General features: G+C 42.3%; 3 protein-coding genes across 3 annotated transcripts; all 3 read right to left on the reverse strand.

The window, feature by feature from the left end:
• Positions 1-3,000: 3,000 nt before the first annotated feature.
• On the reverse strand, positions 3,001-4,029 carry LOC116917379 (uncharacterized protein K02A2.6-like). The gene has a single exon (XM_032922828.2). It carries the CDS (start codon positions 4,027-4,029, stop codon positions 3,001-3,003), a length of 1,029 nt encoding a protein of 342 aa, XP_032778719.2.
• A 1-nt stretch (position 4,030) lies between these two features.
• On the reverse strand, positions 4,031-6,603 carry LOC123467131. The gene is made up of 2 exons (XM_045167172.1): positions 4,862-6,603; positions 4,031-4,553 (listed from the first exon to the last, which is right to left on the reverse strand). The coding sequence occupies exons 1-2, from the start codon at positions 6,601-6,603 to the stop codon at positions 4,031-4,033; spliced, it is 2,265 nt and encodes a 754-aa protein (XP_045023107.1).
• A 6,449-nt stretch (positions 6,604-13,052) lies between these two features.
• On the reverse strand, positions 13,053-15,831 carry LOC123467132. The gene is made up of 3 exons (XM_045167173.1): positions 15,798-15,831; positions 14,947-15,732; positions 13,053-14,899 (listed from the first exon to the last, which is right to left on the reverse strand). The coding sequence occupies exons 1-3, from the start codon at positions 15,829-15,831 to the stop codon at positions 13,053-13,055; spliced, it is 2,667 nt and encodes an 888-aa protein (XP_045023108.1).
• Between the last annotated feature and the right edge of the window lie 8,909 nt (positions 15,832-24,740).

The raw sequence follows: 24,740 nt of genomic DNA on the forward strand, positions 1-24,740 counted from the left end.
GTCATCTGCTACAGATTCAAAAATTTCAAAAATACAATTTCATACAAATTTTTAAAATGACCAAAACAGAAGAAAAAAAACTTCTTAGTGAAAAAAAACATCTTTAGTGGCCAATTTGTCTATTTCTACCGTTATACCAAAGCCACCAATCTTTTCAGAATTGTTAATTACTACATCTTCCGAAACTTCACGGCAAAAATTGTACCAATCAATGGGAGTTCCATGAGCTAAGAAAAAAATATTAACGAGTAGTCTAGTATAGTATAGTATAGTATAGTATAGTATAGTATAGTATAGTATAGTATAGTATAGTATAGTATAGTATAGTATAGTATAGTATAAAATAACACTACAGTATAATCATATTCGGTATACAAAAACAATTAAAGTACAGAATAAGACAACATACCAGTAATGAACTATATTCCTTTTTTTGCATTTCAAATAAAACTTTTCAAGCATTTCACTATTACTCTTAATAATATCACTTGAGGAACTCATGAAAATAGATACATTAGTAGCCATAACTAAATCAATACTAATATTAAGTAACAACACACCCCTAAATATTAATTAATTAAGTATAGTAAAACCTTTTCTAACTTAATTATCATAGACCTACTTTTTACTTTTATCATAGAATACTTTTTAAAATGTCGTAATACTTATAACGAAATCACTTTATCAACTAAATAACCATTTGAATATACTAAATACTAAACATTTAATATTAAATATACAACCAATAACTAGATTTGAACCTCGATCCTTTGTCTAAACAATCCAGTGCTATACCACTGAGCTAGCAGAGTAATGACTCAATGTAAATATTTTTCAATATCAATATACGTATTTAATCTATATTACCAATTAATGACGGCATCATTGCAATCCAACAATTGGCAACATTGTAATTTAAGCAGAACATTTATTCAGTTTACAAGTAAATACAGATCAGTTCAGTATACTTGCTTCTCTGAATTCAGTAAAAGTAAAGTAACAATAAAGTAAATTTGGTCAGGTAAAATAGACTTTATCCGCAAAAGGGAACGGTCTCTCAAAGGTGTTGGAATGCAGTCAAAGAAGCTCAACAGAATACAATGAATTGGTGGTTTTCTGAGGGATGCAAAAGGGAACGGTCTCTTAAAAGTGTTGGAACGCTGTAAATGGAGCTGTTGAGAACAAAATGCAAGTATATTTGATTCTGTTTTCATGTAGAAGTATAAACTCATAATATAACAGTGTATTCACATTGAATACAAGTATATTAATTCTGTTTAGATGTAGAAGTATAAAGTCATAATATAACAGTGAATTCACATTGAATACAAGTATATTTGATTCTGTTTACATGTAGAAGTTTAAACTCATTGTATCACAGTGTATTCACACAGAATACAAGTATATTTGATTCTGTTTACATGTAGAAGTATAAACTCATAAAATAACAGTCTATTCACATTGAATACACGTATATTTGATTCTGTTTACATGTAGAAGTATAAACTCATAATATAACAGTGTATTCACATTGAATAAAAGTATATTTGATCCTGTTTACATGTAGAAGTTTGAACTCATTGTATCACAGTGTATTCACATTGAATACAAGTATATTTGATTCTGTTTACATGTAGAAGTATAAACTCATAATATAACAGTGTATTCACATTGAATACAAGTATATTTGATCCTGTTTACATATAGAAGTTAAAACTCAAGTTATCACAGTGTATTGACATTTGATTCAAGTATATTGGATTTTGTTTACATGTACAAGTATAAACTCACAATATAACAGCGTATTCACATTGAATACAAGTGTATTTGATTCGGTTTACATGTAGAAGTATAAACTCATAATATAACAGTGTATTTACATTGAATACAAGTATATTTGATCCTGTTTACACATAGAAGGAAAAACTCATGGTATCACAGTGTATTCAAATTAAATACAAGTGTATTTGATACTGTTTACTTATAGAAGTTAAATCTCATGGTATCACAGTTTATTCACATTGAATACAAGTATATTTGATTCTATTTACATGTAGAAGTATAAACTCATAATATAACAGTGTATTCACATTGAATACAAGTATATTTGATCCTGTTTACATATCGAAGTCAAAACTCAAGTTATCACAGTGTATTGACATTTAATTCAAGTATATTGGATTTTGTTTACATGTAGAAGTATAAACATATGGTATCACAGTGTATTCACATTTAATACAAGTATATTTGATTCTGTTTACATGTAGAAGTATAAACTCATAATATAACAGTGTTTTTTGTATTCAATGTGAATACACCTTGATACCATGAGTTTATACTTCTACATGTAAACAAAATCCAATATACTTGAATTAAATGTCAATGCACTGTGATAACTTGAGTATTAACTTCTATATGTAAACAGGATTTTTTTTTATCACTGCTGAATCTCTAGTTCGGGGGATCTGAGTTACAAAAGGGAGCTACGTTGAAACATGGCATACAATGGCGTGGAGAAAAACGAAATGAATTAAATTTCCGCGAGCCTGCTGCTGATCCGGGCTGAACGACGCGGCGGCACAGGTGTGCGTGCAGCCGAGGGCTCCGGGCTTTGTATGGAAGATGTTGCGGAAGCCGGAGGTGAGTTGGGTGAATCCGGATGCTGAGGGCGAGCGATGGAAGTGTAGTAGCGACGGAGGAAGCGACGATTTCTGCGAAACAACCGTCCGGCTGGGGTTTTTATAAGGAAATCGCGGAAAGGTCCGATTTCTACGACTACTCCGGGGGTTGACCACCTTTTTGTCATGCTGTTTTGGATGACGACCTGATCGCCAATCGCCAGCGGTGGTAAGGAGTGTGCTGTCTTGTTGAAATGGGTTGCACAAAGTGAGCGGGCGTGCATGGCCGTTTTTCCATTTGAGCGGCCGATTTTTGCCACTGCGGAGAGAATGCCCGTCTATGAGCTGGGAGGCAATCTCTTACCGGACGGTTAAAAACCAATTAAGGAGGCGATGCCCCGCTGGAAATTGGCGCGTTGCGGTAGACGAGGAGACCTTTGCTGAACTCGTCGATATTGAAGGATCCCGCTGTCCACGAACCGCGGATGAGCTTTTTCATACTCTTCACCGATACCTCGGCGAAGCCGTTTGATTGAGAGTACCCTGCGGATGAGACGCCGTGGCTGATGCCCCAGTCCCGCAAGAACGTGTTGAACTCATCGGATGCGAATTGAGGGCCGCCATCCGACCAAAACTTGACCGGCGCACCTGCGCCAAAAGAAAGGAACGACCGGATAGCGTCGACAATCTTGCGGGCGGAGGTGTTTTTGTCCAGAAACGGCACGACGTGGGGCCAACCACTGAAATGGTCCGCCAAGATTAAGAAATCGCGGTCATTATGGCAACCAAGGTCTGCATGGATGAACTCGAAGGGTCTGGAGGCCCTGGCATGAGGTAATAATGGTTCCGGCGGATGTGACGGGAGGTACTCCGTGCAAGTGTGGCATGTGCGGGCGGCGGTGACAACATCATTGTCCATGGACGGCCAAAACATGGTTAGGTGGGCCCGTTGCCGCAATTTTGTCGCACCCTGGTGCATCAATAGAAATTTATCCAAGACTTTACGGCGGACGGCTTCCGGGATGACTACACGGGGGCCCAGCATGATGAGGTTTTCGCTTTCATCGATTGAAAGGCGGCACCGGATGCACCAAAAGGGGCGGAGAGGCAAAGGCCCCAACAACAAATTGCACTTGTCGTTGGGGAAGCCTGCCAGGATCATCTCGCGGAGCGCTTTCATCACTGGGTCGGTTGCGGTGGTCAGCACAATTTCTTTGAGAAGGGGGTCGCTTAGACTGTCATCGGACCCCGTGATGGCTGCCAATAGCGATATGCAAGCATCTGCGGAGGGCGGTACTTCGGCCAGCTCATCGTTGGGGGATGCGAGGTGTACTGGAGCGCGTGACAAGGCATCGGCCATTAAATTTTCTTTACCTGGAATCCAGCGTACTGTAAATGAGTAGCGCTGCATTTTATAAACGGAGGCGCAGGATTCTGGGGTTGTCTAGTTTGTCCAAACTGTACTCGTTGAGAATAAGGATGAGTGGCCGGCGATCGGTGAGGAGGAGAAACGACGGTAGCCCTTCGAGGAATTGCCGACATTTCTGCATTGCCCATGCTGTGCCAAGACATTCTAGTTCAATCATGGCGTAGCGGGTCTCGGCGTCTGATAAAAATCGAGACCCGGCTTGAACTACATTCCATTTTCCGTCGAGGCTCTGCTGGCGAAGCACAAATCCGAGGCCACGAAGGCGGGAGGCGTCCAGATGGAGGGCGGTAGGAAGCGCTGGATCGTAAAATGAGAGCTCCGCTGATGAAGAAAGTTCTTTGCGCGCCTCATTGAAGGAGGATTCGTGGTGTGATGTCCATTCCCACTGGTAATCTTTTTGAGGAGGGGAGTGAGCGGCAGGAGGGTAGCTGCTAAACTCTGCGAGAAGTTGCCCATCTGTTGGCAGAGGCCGTGGAACGCGCGCATTTCGGTGATGTTCGTAAGGGCTGGAAATTTGCTGATGGCCGATAGCAGTTCCGGATTAGGGGAGAAACCAGTGCTACTTAAAATGTAGCCTCCGAAAAGAACCGATGGCTGAGCGAATTGAATTTTTGGAGTGTTGATGGCGATTTGGTGGTCAGCTGCCCGTTGAAATACTTGTCACACCAGGGCAACGTGTTCTTCGTAAGTCTCGGAGAAGATTAGGATGTCCTCTATGATGCGGTGGCAGTTGGGGAGGTCGTCGAAAACTGCTAAAACTCGTCTGCTGTAGTCGTCGCCAGCATGGCAGATTCCGAATGGTAGGCGGCGTTACATATAACGGCCAAACGGCGTGGAGAAAGTGGTCATAGCCGCCGATTCGTCGTCCAACGGCACCTGGTGGTAGCCTTTGAAGGCATCGATGACAGTAAAGAACTTCATCCCTGCTGGGATTGTCCGAACCGCTTGGAATGGTGTTGCCGTCTCGAATTTGGGCCGAATGATGAAGTTGTTCAAGTGAGTAAAATCCACACACACGCGTATGCCACCGTCTTTTTTAGGTGCGATGACAATAGGCTGAACCCATGCTGTGGGGTCGACAACTTTGCAGATGACAAGCTGATCTTCGAGGCTGTCCAGTTCTGTTTTGAGCTTGGGTAGTAACGGGATAGCTACTGGTCGTGATCCTCTCATTGCGGATGGAATCGCCCCCTCTACCAGCTGAAAATGGCACGGAGGTCCCGCCATTGGGCGGCAAACTCCATCAAAGATGAGAGGGTGGGGAGCCATTAGGGATTTTAACATTTCGGCCTTTTGCTGAGGGGAAACGTTGATGCGGATTGACTGGACGCACCAGTAAGGGTAGTCCAAAGGTAGAACGCCAAGCTTCTTCTGCGTTGCTTTTGATAACACCGGCTGCCGGAGGTCTTTTAGTACGTGCATGGTAATCAGCGACGATGGGTTATTGGCGGTTTGTCCTAACTTAACGGTTGCCTGGAAGGTGCCATGGTTCTTGATTTCTTCACCAGTTGCTGTTATGGCTCGACTAGGAGCGCGGTGGAGTGGTGTTTTGCAGAACAGCTGTTCGTAAAGTTGATGTGGTATGGCGTCAATAGAAGCGCCCGTGTCGGGTAGAAAAGACACTGTCACGCGAGAATCACTGCCTGCGGGGGAAACATCGGCTTCTAGGAGCTCACCCGTCATGATGGAGCCGATGATGATGCTACCCGCCGTCTCTGGTTTAGGTGCGTTTTTAGAACATACTTTCTTGAAATGGCCGATCTTTCCACAGCAACCACACTCTTTCCCATTAGCTGGGCATTCGGACCGTTGGTGGAATGACTCAGCTCCACAGTTCCAGCAACCATTCGGAGGGGCACCAGCTGGTGGACCCCGGGAATAGCGTTGACTGGCCTGCTGAGATGGACGAGCCGCTAGTTTGGAGTTTGGATTACCCGATTTGGTTTTAACCTGCTGGATGGATGGTGAATCGCTTTGCCGCAAGTGAGCTGCTTGTAATTGTGTTGCTTCAGCGGTGCGGAGGATCGTTATGGCTTGGTCGAGCTCTAAAGCGGCCCCTTTCTGCAACAACTTCTTCCGGACGTCGTCGCTGTGGACGCCGTAAATGATTTGGCCCAGCAGTCGCGTGTCCTGACATTTATCACAGCAGTCTGAATCGAATTCGCATTTCTGTGCGAGGTCGCGAAGTTCAGTTACCCAGCCATCAGCCGATTCTTTCTCGCGTTGGGTACGATGTGCGAACTGCTGACGCCATACATGGCAATTTCTACCTGCGTTACAGCGTTCACGAAGCTTACTGATGATGATGTCTGGGTCGTCCAGTTCAATGTCAGATAGGCCCATCGAGCAGATGGCCCGCAGTGTAGGCTTTGATAAACACGAGAGGAGGATGTTGGCTGTGTACGAAGACCGATCTGTTTGAGGGAGAGAGGTGTTGATGGTAGACAGTGCCATGAATATGCTCCATTGACGCTGCCATAGCTCGAACGAATCCTTGTATTCATCAAAGTCAAAAGGAGGTGGGGTACCATACGGTTTAAACGCTTTGGGTGTCATGGTGGCGGCTACACTGAAGTAAACTGACGCAAATACACGTTTTTATAGACTCGAAACTAGCCGAAAAAGTAATAAAACAGCACAGATTGCAAAAAAGGGCGTCTTGCGCACCCACACGGAGAGATAGTCGAGAGAGATACACACAGCAACCGTGCGTGTGGCGTAGCGCGACAGCGAAAATAATATGGCCGCCGTTTCATCCAGGCAAAGACACTGCAACAAAAGTACTACGGCAGTGCCGTGCGCATCCACGTGGTGGGGTGGGCAGGCTAGAAGAACGTTGGTCGACAAATGATGGCGTTTGCGAAGACAGTAACTTTCACTCGAGGTAATCACATGAAACAGAGCTAGTTATCGTTTAGGAATGTTGGAATGCTAAAGACTGTCACTATTGTTAAGAGAAAAATAGCGACACTGAAAAGTACTACGGCAGTGCCGTGCGCATCCACGTGCTGGGTTTAGTGGGACAATCATATGTAGGCAGAACAATTACGCAGCAAATGTTATTTTCTACACCAAAACGAATAAATACCGTGATGTGAGGGACGATGTAGTCACTTAAAACCAACTGCGCCATGGAATGAAGTCAAATTGAGAAGATGATCGGAACTGTGTAATTGACGAGGGACAATACGCCAGCCTACATACAAGCTTGGTTAGGTCCACACTGAATTAACCTAGTCGGGGGGGTAAACTCTCCCTCTCCATATCTTAGCCCTGAAGGGGTGAAGGGCCCTGTTGCCAGGTCATTCCAGTTATATTATGAGTTTATACTTCTACATATAAACAGAATCAAATATACTTGTATTCAATGTGAATACACTGTGATACCATGAGTTTTAACTTCTATATGTAAACAGGATCAAATATACTTGTATTCAATTTAAATACACTGTGATACCATGAGTTTCTACTTCTATATGTAAACAGGAACAAATATACTTGTATTCAATGTGAATAAACTGTGATACCATGAGTTTTTTCTTCTATATGTAAACAGGATCAAATGTGCTTGTATTCAATGTGAATACACTGGGATATTAGTTTGCCGTATCGATTTTTTCGATTTTTTGCTTCGTTAGTTAGATAATCAATTTTTCCCGTTAATATTGCGTATCATATGATTTGTCTTAACCAAGTAGTCCCTTTGGGTTAAGCTTTTAGTTTGCTGTACCGGTTTTTTCGATTTTCCGCTTAGTTCGTCAGTTAAATAAGTTTTTCCGTTGTCAAGTGTTACAATCACGTAACACTGCATACCATTAGATTCCTCTTAATCATGTAAGGCTTTTTGGGTAATCACGTAACACTGCACATCATTCGATTACTCTTAATTAAGTAGTGCCTTTCGGTTAAGCTTTTGGTTTGCCGTATCGGTTTTTTCGATTTTCCGTCTAGTTCGAAAGATAGAAAGATAGAAAGATTGACCCTTTCCATGAATGTTTTGTGTAAAAAATATTTATGACTTATCATCCGTAAAAGTTGATAACCATGCAACAGATAGCTTATTCTTTTTCACACGGCCACACCAGCCATGATTAGATGTATCTATCTGATCCCCTCCAACCGATTAGACCCGGCGAGAAGAGATTAGGATTAGCGCCATTTTGTTTTTTAGAAAATGGGGTACCCTTTTGCTGGGGAAATGACTTTGCTGCTAATGACCACCTGATGGTAGCCTTTTTTACGGCCTACCTGATGGTAGCCTTTTTCGGCTTACCTGATGGTAGCCATTTTTCGACTTACCTGATGGTAGCTGATGGTAGCCGATGCTGGAGTCCACCTCCCTGGCGAGATCAAAGTTGTGAAATCGGAACTGGCATTGTCTTATAATCACTATTCTGGGACTCTGTTCTTCTCTACCCGTGGGCTACACATATCGCATTCATGCTTATGAATTGATATATGTGTAGCACAACTCCTTTATCGGAGGGAACTGTGGGATAAAGGAATGGCGGAGCGACAGAATAGTGGTCGTCCGAGTCATCAGGCACATGGTGCGGCGAAGGGCGAAAGGTCAAAGACCCGCCTGATCGTAACACAGCCAGCCGCCTTTGCCACGTTTGTACTAACCCCCTTTTTTGGAAACTGAATGAGATTTTGAGAATAGCTCTCTCGTTCAGTGGGCAGACCTTCAGACTTACGAGCGTTGACGGTTCCACTGATCACGCGGACGGGTCGTTCGGAAAAATAACCGGAAGGAGTGGGATTGGACTAATCAATCATTACCTTTTACAAACTAGAGTTTCAGGAACGTAGAAAATTTAATTTCAGGCTTTCACTAAAACGAGGGATTTTACTTGCGGAAGGGCACTATTTTGTGGGATTTTATTTGCGGAAGGGCACTATTCTGTGGGCTTTTATTTGCGGAAGGGTACTATTCTGTGGTATTTTACTTGCGGAAGGGTACTATTCTGTGGTATTTTACTTGCGGAAGGGTACTATTTTGCGGGATTTTTGCTGCAGAAAGTGTACTAAAATGCGGAATCCACTCGCGGAGAGGACACTAATTTGCGGAATCCACTTGCGGGAAGGACACTAATTTGTAGAATCCACTTGCGGAAAGTGCTACTTTGCGGAACGGTAACTGCGGTTTTCCATTCTTTTTATCAACTTTTGAAAATGAGAGTGAGCCTTTACGAATTAGAGGGTAAAGCCAAAAATACCAAGAAACACTTAGTTCTCAGGTTCCCCAGCGCTAGAAGCATAGAAGGAACGCAGCGATGATGTCCTGCGCTAGAGAATGCAGCCTTGCAAAAATTCATGGCAGCTGAAGAGGAGGTTGAAAAACAACTTAAGAAAGAGATACTCGATCTCTCTGAGGGTTGGAGGTTTTCCCATAATGAGTATACTTCCATCAAGTATATAAAAGAAAGCAGGCTCTCTCGCATCCATCCATACGCCACACGCATAGGTCCACTTATATTTTTTCATATCACGGGGGAGGGGGGATAATTTACGCATCACACCACACGTATCTAATGCTAGGGCGAACACATCAGGTCATAAAATTCCGGGAAAAGCAAAGGGAGCGAAAGTGACTGGAGCAACCAAGGAAGCTCCGGCAACCAAGGTACCTGATGCCAACACCGCACAAAACAGAAACGAACAAAACAAGGAGAGTGAGAAGAGAAAAGGTAACACAAACAGGAATAAAAACAGAGGGAAAAACAATAAAAACTCAGGGAAAAACAATAAAAACAATAAAACGATCAGTAAAGGGGGAAATAAAGTAGACTTCAGGAAATAATTTGTAACGACGTAGGGGCACAGCTTGATGAGGGTGCAAGAGAAGCCTTAATTAAAGGCCTTTCTTTCATCCCACAAGTAAATTTTAATAGAGAAACACTCGAAAGGGACTTAGGGAAATTAAGACGTAGCATAAATCTGAAATTACACTGGAATATGAATGGTGGGGGGGATTACAAAACCAACATGATAACTAGGATCCTTAATTCAGATTGGAAACCACCTGAGGCATTAAAAGAGTCTAATGTACTCTTGTCAGAGCTCTGCTCTACCGAAATACCGAAGGGAAAGATAGGGACCAACTTCTCAACCAGCGCATTCAAAGCCTGAAAGAAGCTGATCACTGACACACGCTGGTACGTCTTAAAAGCAGATAAAGGGGGGAAAACAGTTATTTAGAGTAGAGAAGATTACAAAAAAGAGGCACTTAGACCACTAGGGGATAAAAACACTTACATGGAGCTATCAAAAACAGAGGCAGAGGGATACATAGGGAGAATACATAAACGCAAAATCATAGTTACAAATGCACTTGAAAAACATAACTGTATCACAAGAGCGGAGGGTAGTAGAGTTAGGAACCAGCAGGTCTCGTTACCTGCCACATATTTTCTCAAAAAAATCCATAAAGAGAAGCGGGAAGACACCGGGGCATTCGCAGCAAGATTAATCATAGCGGCAGTAGGTAGTCCTTTCAAGGCTCTAGATGAGTACCTTGCTAAGCTTGCGGCTTCTTTACTACCGTGCATCCCGGGATCACTGACAGGGATCAGACACCACCATCATCCCGAGATCAGACACAGCAGCGCTTTTAAGGGATTTGGCAACGTTGCCAAATCTCCCGCCGGGAGCTAAACTTTTTCAGCTGATTTAGTATCGCTCTACCAGTCCATCGACTGGGTAGAAGCGGTAGACGACTCAACCAGCTTCTATATGGAACACTTTGACGTAGTTAAAGAATTTTGCGAGAAAAATGACATGCTCCCTCCTCCTCCACACCAGATCTTTAGATACATACTACAGATGCTTTAACAAAACAATGTCTTCCCTTTTCAAAATGAAAAGTACTTCAGGAAGCTTAAGGAAACAGCAATGGGTTGCTCGATGTCAATTTTTATGGCCAACGCCTTTATGTATAGAAAAACACGACACCTTATTGAGAACCCACCAGCCGAGCTTCTTTATTTTAGAAGGTACATTGATGACATTGTAGAGATATGGAGAGGGGCGAATGAAAACATTCCAAACCTCTTTGAGGGTGTAGTTGATGACAACATCAAACTCACATTGGTCTACGGTGGTAAAACACTTAAAGCCCTTGACTTGCTAATAGAGATTGAGGATGATGACTCACTGTCGACTCGCCTATTTAGGAAGCTGACAGAAGGTACCCAATTCGTACATTGGACCTCAGCACATCCAGTAAATCTTAAAAGCTCAATCCCATACGCCCAACTCCTTATGATCAAAAGAAATTGTAGTAAGCACTCTGAATTCAACCGTGAGGCGGAGACACTCCTACACAAGTTCAGAATAAGAGGCTATCCTCAGAAGGTTCTAGACAGCGCTTATAGCAAAGCTCTCCTTAAGGATTGAGCCGAACTATTGAAGACAGGAGGGGAACCAATAAAGACACAGGCAACGAGCGCTTCACGTTAGTCTCTGACTTCCATGAACCGCTCGTCCTACCACTGAGGAATAGCATACGATCCTTTTACACGAATCTACACGAAACACCACTTATCACAGAAAGAGTAGAACGACTCGGCCCCCAGCTTCCATTAGAACCTCCAAGACTAGCTTTCAGAGCAGGTAGATCTCTTGGTAGCTCACTAGGACCTATCTTCAAGAAAGGGGAATGGAATTCTAAGGAAGGAGACGATGAGTTGCTGTGTCCACGTGCTTTGCACGTGGACCTGACTCTTAGTAGTTCCAAACCCTTTGTGCTTCGTGCACAACGAACACTAAAATTAGGGCTTGACAGAATAGGCGACCTACCACGAGGGTGTTATAGTTCTTCAAGGTTCGTGTGCTTCGCACACGAACACCACATTTTGACTTACCACGTAGGTGATAGCGTCCATCTTGGTTCGTGTACTGGAAACACGAACTAGGAATAACTTGGGTATTATTGTGCTCCGCACGCCAATCTGACACTAGAACACAACACTAGAACACGCGATTTAACCTACAATACACTGTGATACCATGAGTTTGTACTTCTATATGTAAACAGGATCAAATATACTTGTATTCAATGTGAATATACTGTGATATTATGAGTTTACACTTCTAAATGTAAACAGAATCAAATATACTTGTATTCAAAGTAAATACACTGTTATACCATGAGTTTTTATTTCTATATGTAAACAGCATCAAATATACTTGTATTCAATGTGAATACTTTGTTATACCACGAGTTTTTACTTCTATATGTAAACAGCATCAAATATAATTGTATTCAATGTGAATACACTGTTATACCATGAGTTTCTGCTTCTATATGTAAACAGCATCAAATATACTTCTATTCAATGTGAATACACTGTTATACCATGAGTTTTTACTTCTATATGTGAACAGCATCAAATATACTTGTATTAAATGTGAATACACTGTTATACCATGAGTTTTTACTTCTATATGTAAACAGCATCAAATATACTTGTATTTAATGTGTATACACTGTTATACAATGAGTTTTTACTTCTATATGTAAAAAGCATCAAATATACTTGTATTCAATGTGAATACACTGTTATACCATGAGTTTTTACTTCTATATGTAAACAGCATGGAATATACTTGTATTCAATGTGAACACACTGTTATAACATGAGTTTTTACTTCTATATGTAAACTGCATCAAATATACTTGTATTAAATGTGAATACACTGTTATACCATGAGTTTTTACTTTCTTTATGTAAATGCATGGAATATACTTGTATTCAATGTGTATACACTGTTATGACCATGGTTTTCGTTTTACTTATTTATATGTAAACTGCATGGAATATACTTGTATTCAATGGGAATACACTGTTATACCATGAGTTTTTACTTCTATATGTAAACAGCATCAAATATACTTGTATTCAATGTGAATACACTGTTATACCATGAGTTTCTACTTCTATATGTAAACAGCATCAAATATATTTGTTTGCAATGTGAATACACTGTTATAATATGAGTTTCTACTTAGCAATTACCAGAGGGATCGCGTAGCGATCCCGAAAGGTAATTAGAATTGTGGAAAGAGACGGAAAGAGACGGGGAACATCGCACAACAGCTCCAGTAGTAACGGGAACCAAGGTTGGCCTATCCATACGGGACATACAAAAACCACCAGAGCTTTTTCACGACGGATCTTCTCAAGGCACTTGAATATCAAGGCGAAGGGAGGAAAACAATAGGCTAATAACCCACCCCAATTTACGAAAAATGCATTTGTCGTCAGCGCCCCGGACTGCGGATGCCATGATATAAATGACGGAAGCTGTGCATTCCAAGGCGTCGCGAAGGCATCAACTTTTGACGGCCAAAGATCCTGAATACGGCTAAACATCCGCTTGTCTAGCCTCCAATCGCTGGAGTCGGGTCCAGCTCGTGATTCCTCATCCGCAATTATGTTCAATTTCCCGGCTACGTGGACCGCTTCCAGCGATATTCCGCGCTCCTCGCACCACGATGTTAATTCCGCTGATATGACTGTCAGCGCTCGGGACCTAGTTCCCCCACAATGATTTATGTATGCTACCGCTGTAGCATTGTCGAGATGAATACGGATGGCTATGTTTTTCGAGCGGACTGCGAACGCCTGTACCGCGAATAATGCGCCCAAAAGCTCAAGTTCGTTGATATTTCTTGTTGAGTCCGTAAGCGTCCACGATCCCGTTGTCCTAACCTCATTACAGCAAGCTCCCCACCCCGATAAGGAAGCGTCAGTATATATTTCGAGATCCGGTGCTTGAAGAAAGAAAACCTTATCCTTCGCTTTATCTAGATTAGCCACCCACCATTTTAGATCTTCCTGTGCTTTGAGCGAGAGCAAACACTTGATCTTTAGATTGGAATATGCCGCCTGCGCCTTCCTAATGTAGAAACTTTGCAAACGACGGTAGTGCGCCTGTGCGTACGGAATTGCCGGAATTGCCCATGTAAAGTTTCCCATAATGGATGCTATCTCTCTCAGTGAAACGACCTTCGCTAAAAGAACTGCTTCACACATAGCCTTCACCGCTTCTATTTTGGCTATTGGCAATGCGAATGACAATCGATTAGAATCGATAACCAGCCCCAAATATTCTAGCCTCTGTGCTGGTTCCAGTACCGATTTCCCCCAATTAATAATGAAACCCAGACGCTGTAGTAACTCAATCACTACTTCCAGGTCTGCCATCACGCGCTCTCTAGACGTATTTAAAATTAAAATGTCGTCCAAATATATTATCAGTCTCAACCCTTTTTTCCTTAAAAAACCCATAACTACTTTGAGAATTTTTGTAAAAATTCGCGGTGCGGGTGCGAGACCGAAGGCTAGACAGGAAAACTGGAAAATACGCCCCTTCCATTGAAAACGCAAAAATTTCTGATGGGAGGGGTGCACAGGGACCGTCAGGTAGGCATCTTTCAAATCTAGCCTCGCCATCCAATCCCCTTTTCTCAAAAGAAACCTGGCCGATTCTAGATTCTCCATTTTAAAATGTTCATATCGTATGAACTGATTTAATGGTTTAAGGTTGATTATGGGCCTAAATCCTCCCGATTTTTTCGGAATAACAAATAAGGAGCAGACGAAACCCTCTGAGCCCCTTGCAACCTCAGTGATCGCCCGTTTCCTAATTAAGTCCTCCACCTCCTTGTCGCAAATTTTAACCATTTCTTTTGACATTGCAACAGGGGGGGGGATTACAAGCTGGGTTGGAAGCGCCTCAAAATCTAATTTTATGCCCTGCGTAATCCCGTCCAAAACCCAACTATCGTCCGTCACCTCACTCCATTGGCCCGCAAAGGCCAACAATCTGGCCCCCACCTCCTCTTCTGACAGTTGGGTCGGAGAAATAACGGGTTTTGAAAACCGAACGTACCTCTGAACACCTCGCGTCCATGCTTGGGCACCTGCTGGTCGCCCTCGCTCACCTCCGCCTCGGTGCGGCTGCTCCGTCGCCTTTCTCGTCCGCAGAACGAATGGATGGCGCGGCAGTGAATAAGATGGGTCCGCGAGCGCCTTTCCTTTGGGGCGATTTCGGCCTTTTGCTGAGGGGAAACGTTGATGCGGATTGACTGGACGCACCAGTAAGGGTAGTCCAAAGGTAGAACGCCAAGCTTCTTCTGCGTTGCTTTTGATAACACCGGCTGCCGGAGGTCTTTTAGTACGTGCATGGTAATCAGCGACGATGGGTTATTGGCGGTTTGTCCTAACTTAACGGTTGCCTGGAAGGTGCCATGGTTCTCGATTTCTTCACCATTTGCTGTTATAGCTCGACTAGGGGCGCGGTGGAGTGGTGTTTCGCTGAACAGGTGTTCGTAAAGTTGATGTGGTATGGCGTCAATAGAAGCGCCCGTGTCGGGTAGAAAAGACACTGTCACGCGAGAATCACTGCCTGCGGGGGAAACATCGGCCTCTAGGAGCTCACCCGTCATGATGGAGCCGATGATGATGCTACCCGCCGTCTCTGGTTTAGGTGTGTTTTTAGAACATACTTTCTTGAAATGGCCGATCTTTCCACAGCAACCACACTCTTTCCCATTAGCTGGGCATTCGGACCGTTGGTGGAACGACTCAGCTCCACAGTTCCAGCAACCATTCGGAGGGGCACCAGCTGGCGGACCCCGGGAATAGCGTTGACTAGCCTGCTGAGATGGACGAGCCGCTAGTTTGGAGTTTGGATTAACTGATTTGGTTTTAACCTGCTGGACGGATGGTGAATCGCTTTGCCGCAAGTGAGCTGCTGGTAATTGTGTTGCTTCATCGGTGCGGAGGATCGTTATGGCTTAGTCGAGCTCTAAAGCGGCCCCTTTCTGCAACAACTTCTTCCGGACGTCGTCGCTGTGGACGCCGTAAATGATTTGGCCCAGCAGTCGCGTGTCTTGACAGTTATCACAGCAGTCTGAATCGAATTCGCATTTCTGTGCGAGGTCGCGAAGTTCAGTTACCCAGCCATCAGCCGATTCTTTCTCGCGTTGGGTACGATGTGCGAACTGCTGACGCCATACATGGCAATTTCTACCTGCGTTACAGCGTTCACGAAGCTTACTGATGATGATGTCTGGGTCGTCCAGTTCAATGTCAGATAGGCCCATCGAGCAGATGGCCCGCAGTGTAGGCTTTGATAAACACGAGAGGAGGATGTTGGCTGTGTACGAAGACCGATCTGTTTGAGGGAGAGAGGTGTTGATGGTAGACAGTGCCATGAATATGCTCCATTGACGCTGCCATAGCTCGAACGAATCCTTGTATTCATCAAAGTCAAAAGGAGGTGGGGTACCATACGGTTTAAACGCTTTGGGTGTCATGGTGGCGGCTACACTGAAGTAAACTGACGCAAATACAGGTTTTTATAGACTCGAAACTAGCCGAAAAAGTAATAAAACAGCACAGATTGCAAAAAAGGGCGTCTTGCGCACCCACACGGAGAGATAGTCGAGAGAGATACACACAGCAACCGTGCGTGTGGCGTAGCGCGACAGCGAAAATAATATGGCCGCCGTTTCATCCAGGCAAAGACACTGCAACAAAAGTACTACGGCAGTGCCGTGCGCATCCACGTGGTGGGGTGGGCAGGCTAGAAGAACGTTGGTCGACAAATGATGGCGTTTGCGAAGACAGTAACTTTCACTCGAGGTAATCACATGAAACAGAGCTAGTTATCGTTTAGGAATGTTGGAATGCTAAAGACTGTCACTATTGTTAAGAGAAAAATAGCGACACTGAAAAGTACTACGGCAGTGCCGTGCGCATCCACGTGCTGGGTTTAGTGGGACAATCATATGTAGGCAGAACAATTACGCAGCAAATGTTATTTTCTACACCAAAACGAATAAATACCGTGATGTGAGGGACGATGTAGTCACTTAAAACCAACTGCGCCATGGAATGGAGTCAAATCGAGAAGATGATCGGAACTGTGTAATTGACGAGGGACAATACGCCGGTCTACATGCGAGCTTAGTTAGGTCCACACTGAATTAACCTAGTCGGGGGGGTTAAACTCTCCCTCTCCCTATTTTAGCCCTGAAGGGGTGAAGGGCCCTGTTGCCAGGTCATTCCAGTTATATTATGAGTTTATACTTCTACATATAAACAGAATCAAATATACTTGTATTCAATGTGAATACACTGTGATACCATGAGTTTTAACTTCTATATGTAAACAGGATCAAATATACTTGTATTCAATTTAAATACACTGTGATACCATGAGTTTCTACTTCTATATGTAAACAGGAACAAATATACTTGTATTCAATGTGAATAAACTGTGATACCATGAGTTTTTTCTTCTATATGTAAACAGGATCAAATGTGCTTGTATTCAATGTGAATACACTGGGATATTAGTTTGCCGTATCGATTTTTTCGATTTTTTGCTTCGTTAGTTAGATAATCAATTTTTCCCGTTAATATTGCGTATCATATGATTTGTCTTAACCAAGTAGTCCCTTTGGGTTAAGCTTTTAGTTTGCTGTACCGGTTTTTTCGATTTTCCGCTTAGTTCGTCAGTTAAATAAGTTTTTCCGTTGTCAAGTGTTACAATCACGTAACACTGCATACCATTAGATTCCTCTTAATCATGTAAGGCTTTTTGGGTAATCACGTAACACTGCACATCATTCGATTACTCTTAATTAAGTAGTGCCTTTCGGTTAAGCTTTTGGTTTGCCGTATCGGTTTTTTCGATTTTCCGTCTAGTTCGAAAGATAGAAAGATAGAAAGATTGACCCTTTCCATGAATGTTTTGTGTAAAAAATATTTATGACTTATCATCCGTAAAAGTTGATAACCATGCAACAGATAGCTTATTCTTTTTCACACGGCCACACCAGCCATGATTAGATGTATCTATCTGATCCCCTCCAACCGATTAGACCCGGCGAGAAGAGATTAGGATTAGCGCCATTTTGTTTTTTAGAAAATGGGGTACCCTTTTGCTGGGGAAATGACTTTGCTGCTAATGACCACCTGATGGTAGCCTTTTTTACGGCCTACCTGATGGTAGCCTTTTTCGGCTTACCTGATGGTAGCCATTTTTCGACTTACCTGATGGTAGCTGATGGTAGCCGATGCTGGAGTCCACCTCCCTGGCGAGATCAAAGTTGTGAAATCGGAACTGGCATTGTCTTATAATCACTATTCTGGGACTCTGTTCTTCTCTACCCGTGGGCTACACATATCGCATTCATGCTTATGAATTGATATATGTGTAGCACAACTCCTTTATCGGAGGGAACTGTGGGATAAAGGAATGGCGGAGCGACAGAATAGTGGTCGTCCGAGTCATCAGGCACATGGTGCGGCGAAGGGCGAAAGGTCAAAGACCCGCCTGATCGTAACACAGCCAGCCGCCTTTGCCACGTTTGTACTAACCCCCTTTTTTGGAAACTGAATGAGATTTTGAGAATAGCTCTCTCGTTCAGTGGGCAGACCTTCAGACTTACGAGCGTTGACGGTTCCACTGATCACGCGGACGGGTCGTTCGGAAAAATAACCGGAAGGAGTGGGATTGGACTAATCAATCATTACCTTTTACAAACTAGAGTTTCAGGAACGTAGAAAATTTAATTTCAGGCTTTCACTAAAACGAGGGATTTTACTTGCGGAAGGGCACTATTTTGTGGGATTTTATTTGCGGAAGGGCACTATTCTGTGGGCTTTTATTTGCGGAAGGGTACTATTCTGTGGTATTTTACTTGCGGAAGGGTACTATTTTGCGGGATTTTTGCTGCAGAAAGTGTACTAAAATGCGGAATCCACTCGCGGAGAGGACACTAATTTGCGGAATCCACTTGCGGGAAGGACACTAATTTGTAGAATCCACTTGCGGAAAGTGCTACTTTGCGGAACGGTAACTGCGGTTTTCCATTCTTTTTATCAACTTTTGAAAATGAGAGTGAGCCTTTACGAATTAGAGGGTAAAGCCAAAAATACCAAGAAACACTTAGTTCTCAGGTTCCCCAGCGCTAGAAGCATAGAAGGAACGCAGCGATGATGTCCTGCGCTAGAGAATGCAGCCTTGCAAAAATTCATGGCAGCTGAAGAGGAGGTTGAAAAACAACTTAAGAAAGAGATACTCGATCTCTCTGAGGGTTGGAGGTTTTCCCATAATGAGTATACTTCCATCAAGTATATAAAAGAAAGCAGGCTCTCTCGCATCCATCCATACGCTACACGCATAGGTCCACTTATATTTTTTCATATCACGGGGGAGGGGGATAATTTACGCATCACACCACACGTATCTAATGCTAGGGCGAACACATCAGGTCATAAAATTCCGGGAAAAGCAAAGGGAGCGAAAGTGACTGGAGCAACCAAGGAAGCTCCGGCAACCAAGGTACCTGATGCCAACACCGCACAAAACAGAAACGAACAAAACAAGGAGAGTGAGAAGAGAAAAGGTAACACAAACAGGAATAAAAACAGAGGGAAAAACAATAAAAACTCAGGGAAAAACAATAAAAACAATAAAACGATCAGTAAAGGGGGAAATAAAGTAGACTTCAGGAAATAATTTGTAACGACGTAGGGGCACAGCTTGATGAGGGTGCAAGAGAAGCCTTAATTAAAGGCCTTTCTTTCATCCCACAAGTAAATTTTAATAGAGAAACACTCAAAGGGGCCTTAGGGAAATTAAGACGTAGCATAAATCTGAAATTACACTGGAATATGAATGGTGGGGGGATTACAAAACCAACATGATAACTAGGATCCTTAATTCAGATTGGAAACCACCTGAGGCATTAAAAGAGTCTAATGTACTCTTGTCAGAGCTCTGCTCTACCGAAATACCGAAGGGAAAGATAGGGACCAACTTCTCAACCAGCGCATTCAAAGCCTGGAAAGAAGCTGATCACTGACACACGCTGGTACGTCTTAAAAGCAGATAAAGGGGGGAAAACAGTTATTTAGAGTAGAGAAGATTACAAAAAGAGGCACTTAGACCACTAGGGGATAAAAACACTTACATGGAGCTATCAAAAACAGAGGCAGAGGGATACATAGGGAGAATACATAAACGCAAAATCATAGTTACAAATGCACTTGAAAAACATAACTGTATCACAAGAGCGGAGGGTAGTAGAGTTAGGAACCAGCAGGTCTCGTTACCTGCCACATATTTTCTCAAAAAAATCCATAAAGAGAAGCGGGAAGACACCGGGGCATTCGCAGCAAGATTAATCATAGCGGCAGTAGGTAGTCCTTTCAAGGCTCTAGATGAGTACCTTGCTAAGCTTGCGGCTTCTTTACTACCGTGCATCCCGGGATCACTGACAGGGATCAGACACCACCATCATCCCGAGATCAGACACAGCAGCGCTTTTAAGGGATTTGGCAACGTTGCCAAATCTCCCGCCGGGAGCTAAACTTTTTCAGCTGATTTAGTATCGCTCTACCAGTCCATCGACTGGGTAGAAGCGGTAGACGACTCAACCAGCTTCTATATGGAACACTTTGACGTAGTTAAAGAATTTTGCGAGAAAAATGACATGCTCCCTCCTCCTCCACACCAGATCTTTAGATACATACTACAGATGCTTTAACAAAACAATGTCTTCCCTTTTCAAAATGAAAAGTACTTCAGGAAGCTTAAGGAAACAGCAATGGGTTGCTCGATGTCAATTTTTATGGCCAACGCCTTTATGTATAGAAAAACACGACACCTTATTGAGAACCCACCAGCCGAGCTTCTTTATTTTAGAAGGTACATTGATGACATTGTAGAGATATGGAGAGGGGCGAATGAAAACATTCCAAACCTCTTTGAGGGTGTAGTTGATGACAACATCAAACTCACATTGGTCTACGGTGGTAAAACACTTAAAGCCCTTGACTTGCTAATAGAGATTGAGGATGATGACTCACTGTCGACTCGCCTATTTAGGAAGCCGACAGAAGGTACCCAATTCGTACATTGGACCGCACGCCAATCTGACACTAGAACACAACACTAGAACACGCGATTTAACCTACAATACACTGTGATACCATGAGTTTGTACTTCTATATGTAAACAGGATCAAATATACTTGTATTCAATGTGAATATACTGTGATATTATGAGTTTACACTACTAAATGTAAACAGAATCAAATATACTTGTATTCAAAGTAAATACACTGTTATACCATGAGTTTTTACTTCTATATGTAAACAGCATCAAATATACTTGTATTCAATGTGAATACTTTGTTATACCACGAGTTTTTACTTCTATATGTAAACAGCATCAAATATAATTGTATTCAATGTGAATACACTGTTATACCATGAGTTTCTGCTTCTATATGTAAACAGCATCAAATATACTTCTATTCAATGTGAATACACTGTTATACCATGAGTTTTTACTTCTATATGTAAACAGCATCAAATATACTTGTATTCAATGTGAATACACTGTTATACCATGAGTTTATACTTCTATATGTAAACTGCATGGAATATACTTGTATTCAATGTGAATACACTGTTATACCATGAGTTTTAACTTCTATATGTGAACAGCATCAAATATACTTGTATTCAATGTGAATACACTGTTATACCATGAGTTTTTACTTCTATATGTAAACAGCATCAAATATACTTGTATTTAATGTGTATACACTGTTATACAATGAGTTTTTACTTCTATATGTAAAAAGCATCAAATATACAGTGGGTACCGAAAGTATCCGTACGGCTGAGAGGATCAGTAGGGAAAACGCGTTTTTCAAAACACTCCCATAAATAGAATTCTCGGTGGAATTCAATAAAAAAATTTCGTAAGGTTAATATTAGGGTGGGGTTTCATGTGATTTTTTTTTAGAATTTTTCAACAACGCGATATGTGGTTTGTATCGCGTTCCAAAAGTATCCGTACGGCCGAGAGGCCTAGTAGGGAATGGGCTTACTTTGGAAGCCTATTATTCGGTAACTACCTAATATTATAGGGTGGGAAAGTTCTTAAAAAAAAGAGCTGCATTAGCTCTATATGTGATTATCAGAACATATTTTTTGAGTTTCATTTATAGTAATGAAATTCAATATGAAAACACGGATTATCCCAAAATCATTACCCTTTCTCTTTTTTTCTTCCGACGGAAAAAAGATTGCCGTCCCCCCATGAATGCTCGCTAGGGGACGGCAATCTTTTTTCCGTGAAAACGGAAAAAAGAGAAAGGGTAATGATTTTGGGATATGGCAACACTGGTGAAGGGGAATCGAGGGAGAAAAAACGGAAAAATTATAATCCGTGTTTTCATATTGAATTTCATTACTATAAATGAAACTCAAAAAATATGTTCTGATAATCACATATAGAGCTAATGCAGCTCTTTTTTTTAAGAACTTTCCCACCCTATAATATTAGGTAGTTACCGAATAACAGGCTTCCAAAGTAAGCCCATTCCCTACTAGGCCTCTCGGCCGTACGGATACTTTTGGAACGCGATACAAACCACATATCGCGTTGTTGAAAAATTCTAAAAAAAAATCACATGAAACCCCACCCTAATATTAACCTTACGAAATTTTTTTATTGAATTCCACAGAGAATTCTATTTATGGGAGCGTTTTGAAAAACGCGTTTTCCCTACTGATCCTCTCAGCCGTACGGATACTTTCGGTACCCACTGTACTTGTATTCAATGTGAATACACTGTTATACCATGAGTTTTTACTTCTATATGTAAACAGCATGGAATATACTTGTATTCAATGTGAACACACTGTTATAACATGAGTTTTTACTTCTATATGTAAACTGCATCAAATATACTTGTATTCAATGTGAATACACTGTTATACCATGAGTTTTTACTTCTTTATGTAAACTGCATGGAATATACTTGTATTCAATGTGTATACACTGTTAGACCATGATTTTTTACTTCTATATGTAAATTGCATGGAATTTACTTGACTTCAATGTGAATACACTGTTATACCATGCGTTTTTACTTCTATATGTAAACTGCATGGAATATACTTGTATTCAATGGGAATACACTGTTATACCATGAGTTTTTACTTCTATGTGTAAACAGCATGGAATATACTTGTATTCAATGTGAATACACTGTTATACCATGAGTTTTTACTTCTATATGTAAACAGCATCAAATATACTTGTATTCAATGTGAATACACTGTTATACCATGAGTTTCTACTTCTATATGTAAACAGCATCAAATATATTTGTTTGCAATGTGAATACACTGTTATACCATGAGTTTCTACTTAGCAATTACCAGAGGGATCGCGTAGCGATCCCGAAAGGTAATTAGAATTGTGCGAGAATAAATGAAGAGACGACCCTAAGGGTGTAGACACATATATTTTAGCTCTTTAAAGAAAAAAACAAAGAAACCCGTACTCTTCCTGGGCCTGACAACGCCCCCATAACCTCAGACTTATTTTCTAGGCTTGCCAAAAAGATTCAATCAAACAAACAAACAAATGTGACAAATAACACGATAAACCATGAATGACCAAAACAAAAAATTCGCTGAGAACCAGAGAAAAAAACCCTGAAGTTTCTTCGACAGGGGAAAAAACAACTCTGTTTGCGAATTACAAGAGATAAACATGATTATAAACGGGAGGGAAAAAACCATCGAAAGGAACAGCGATTTAACAGCAGTTGTTCTTGAATAACCTTCGTTTAGCCATGTAGCTCGCCTCCTTGCCGGCCGCTGGGATGACTTCAATTCTGACTGTTTCTTCCGTTGAAACCCCGGGACTTCTTGGATACTCTTTATGGTATACTCTATCCAATTGCAACCAACACAATTAAATTATGAATAAATGAAGTTGCTGGGTGGGTTTGGGTGCTAGAGCGACCCTTAGGGTCGTCTCTTCATTTATTCTCGCACAATTCTAATTACCTTTCGGGATCGCTACGCGATCCCTCTGGTAATTGCTAATTGTGCTGCGAAATGACATTTCGCTAGACCCTAAGGGTGATTTCACAGATTGCGGATTTAATTGTGAGTTTGTCCGAAGACTGCCGACTCGAATGTCGGTTCTGCAGAGCGGTTATAAAACCTTCTAAATGTCGACTCACGGGCCCAGCTCCCGGCCCGTAAAATCGCTTCGATTGACAATCCGCTGACTGCCGCTTTGGACGCAGCGGTGCCTCTAGTTGAGTGGGCCCCAAAAACATCCGTATCAACCCCGGCGTTGTTTAGCACAGAACGAATCCAACGGCTCACCGTGTTAGATGACACTGGTTTGTGAGGGGGAATAACGGCTACCAACAGTCTGCTACAATTTGCCTCTGTGCGGAATTCGTTCGTTCGTTCTATATATTCTTTCAGCGTTTATACTGGACATACTTTAGGGTCCGGGCAACCTGATAATGAAAACGTCTGTAGCGGACCACTTCTCTGTGCTTTCCTTAGGGAGTCTAAGGAGAATTTTACGCCGTTTTGACTGAATGTCACCGATTTTAACTCGATCGCTGCAATTTCCGAAACCCTCATGAGCGTTGCAAGGGCGACTAACGTTGCTGCTTTGCCTGACAGAACTGAAAGGGATAACGAGTCGTTCTCTCACAACGATGAAATGAAGTCGATTACCTGACTGGGGTCCCATGTAACGCTGTATTTGGGGCGCGGGGGATTCTGATTAAAACAACCTTTCAATAGTTTCACTACAACCGGATGTTCACCTATGCG

The sequence above is a fragment of the Daphnia magna genome, unplaced genomic scaffold (assembly GCF_020631705.1).
Source record: "Daphnia magna isolate NIES unplaced genomic scaffold, ASM2063170v1.1 Dm_contigs146, whole genome shotgun sequence".
Taxonomy (NCBI): domain Eukaryota; kingdom Metazoa; phylum Arthropoda; class Branchiopoda; order Diplostraca; family Daphniidae; genus Daphnia; species Daphnia magna.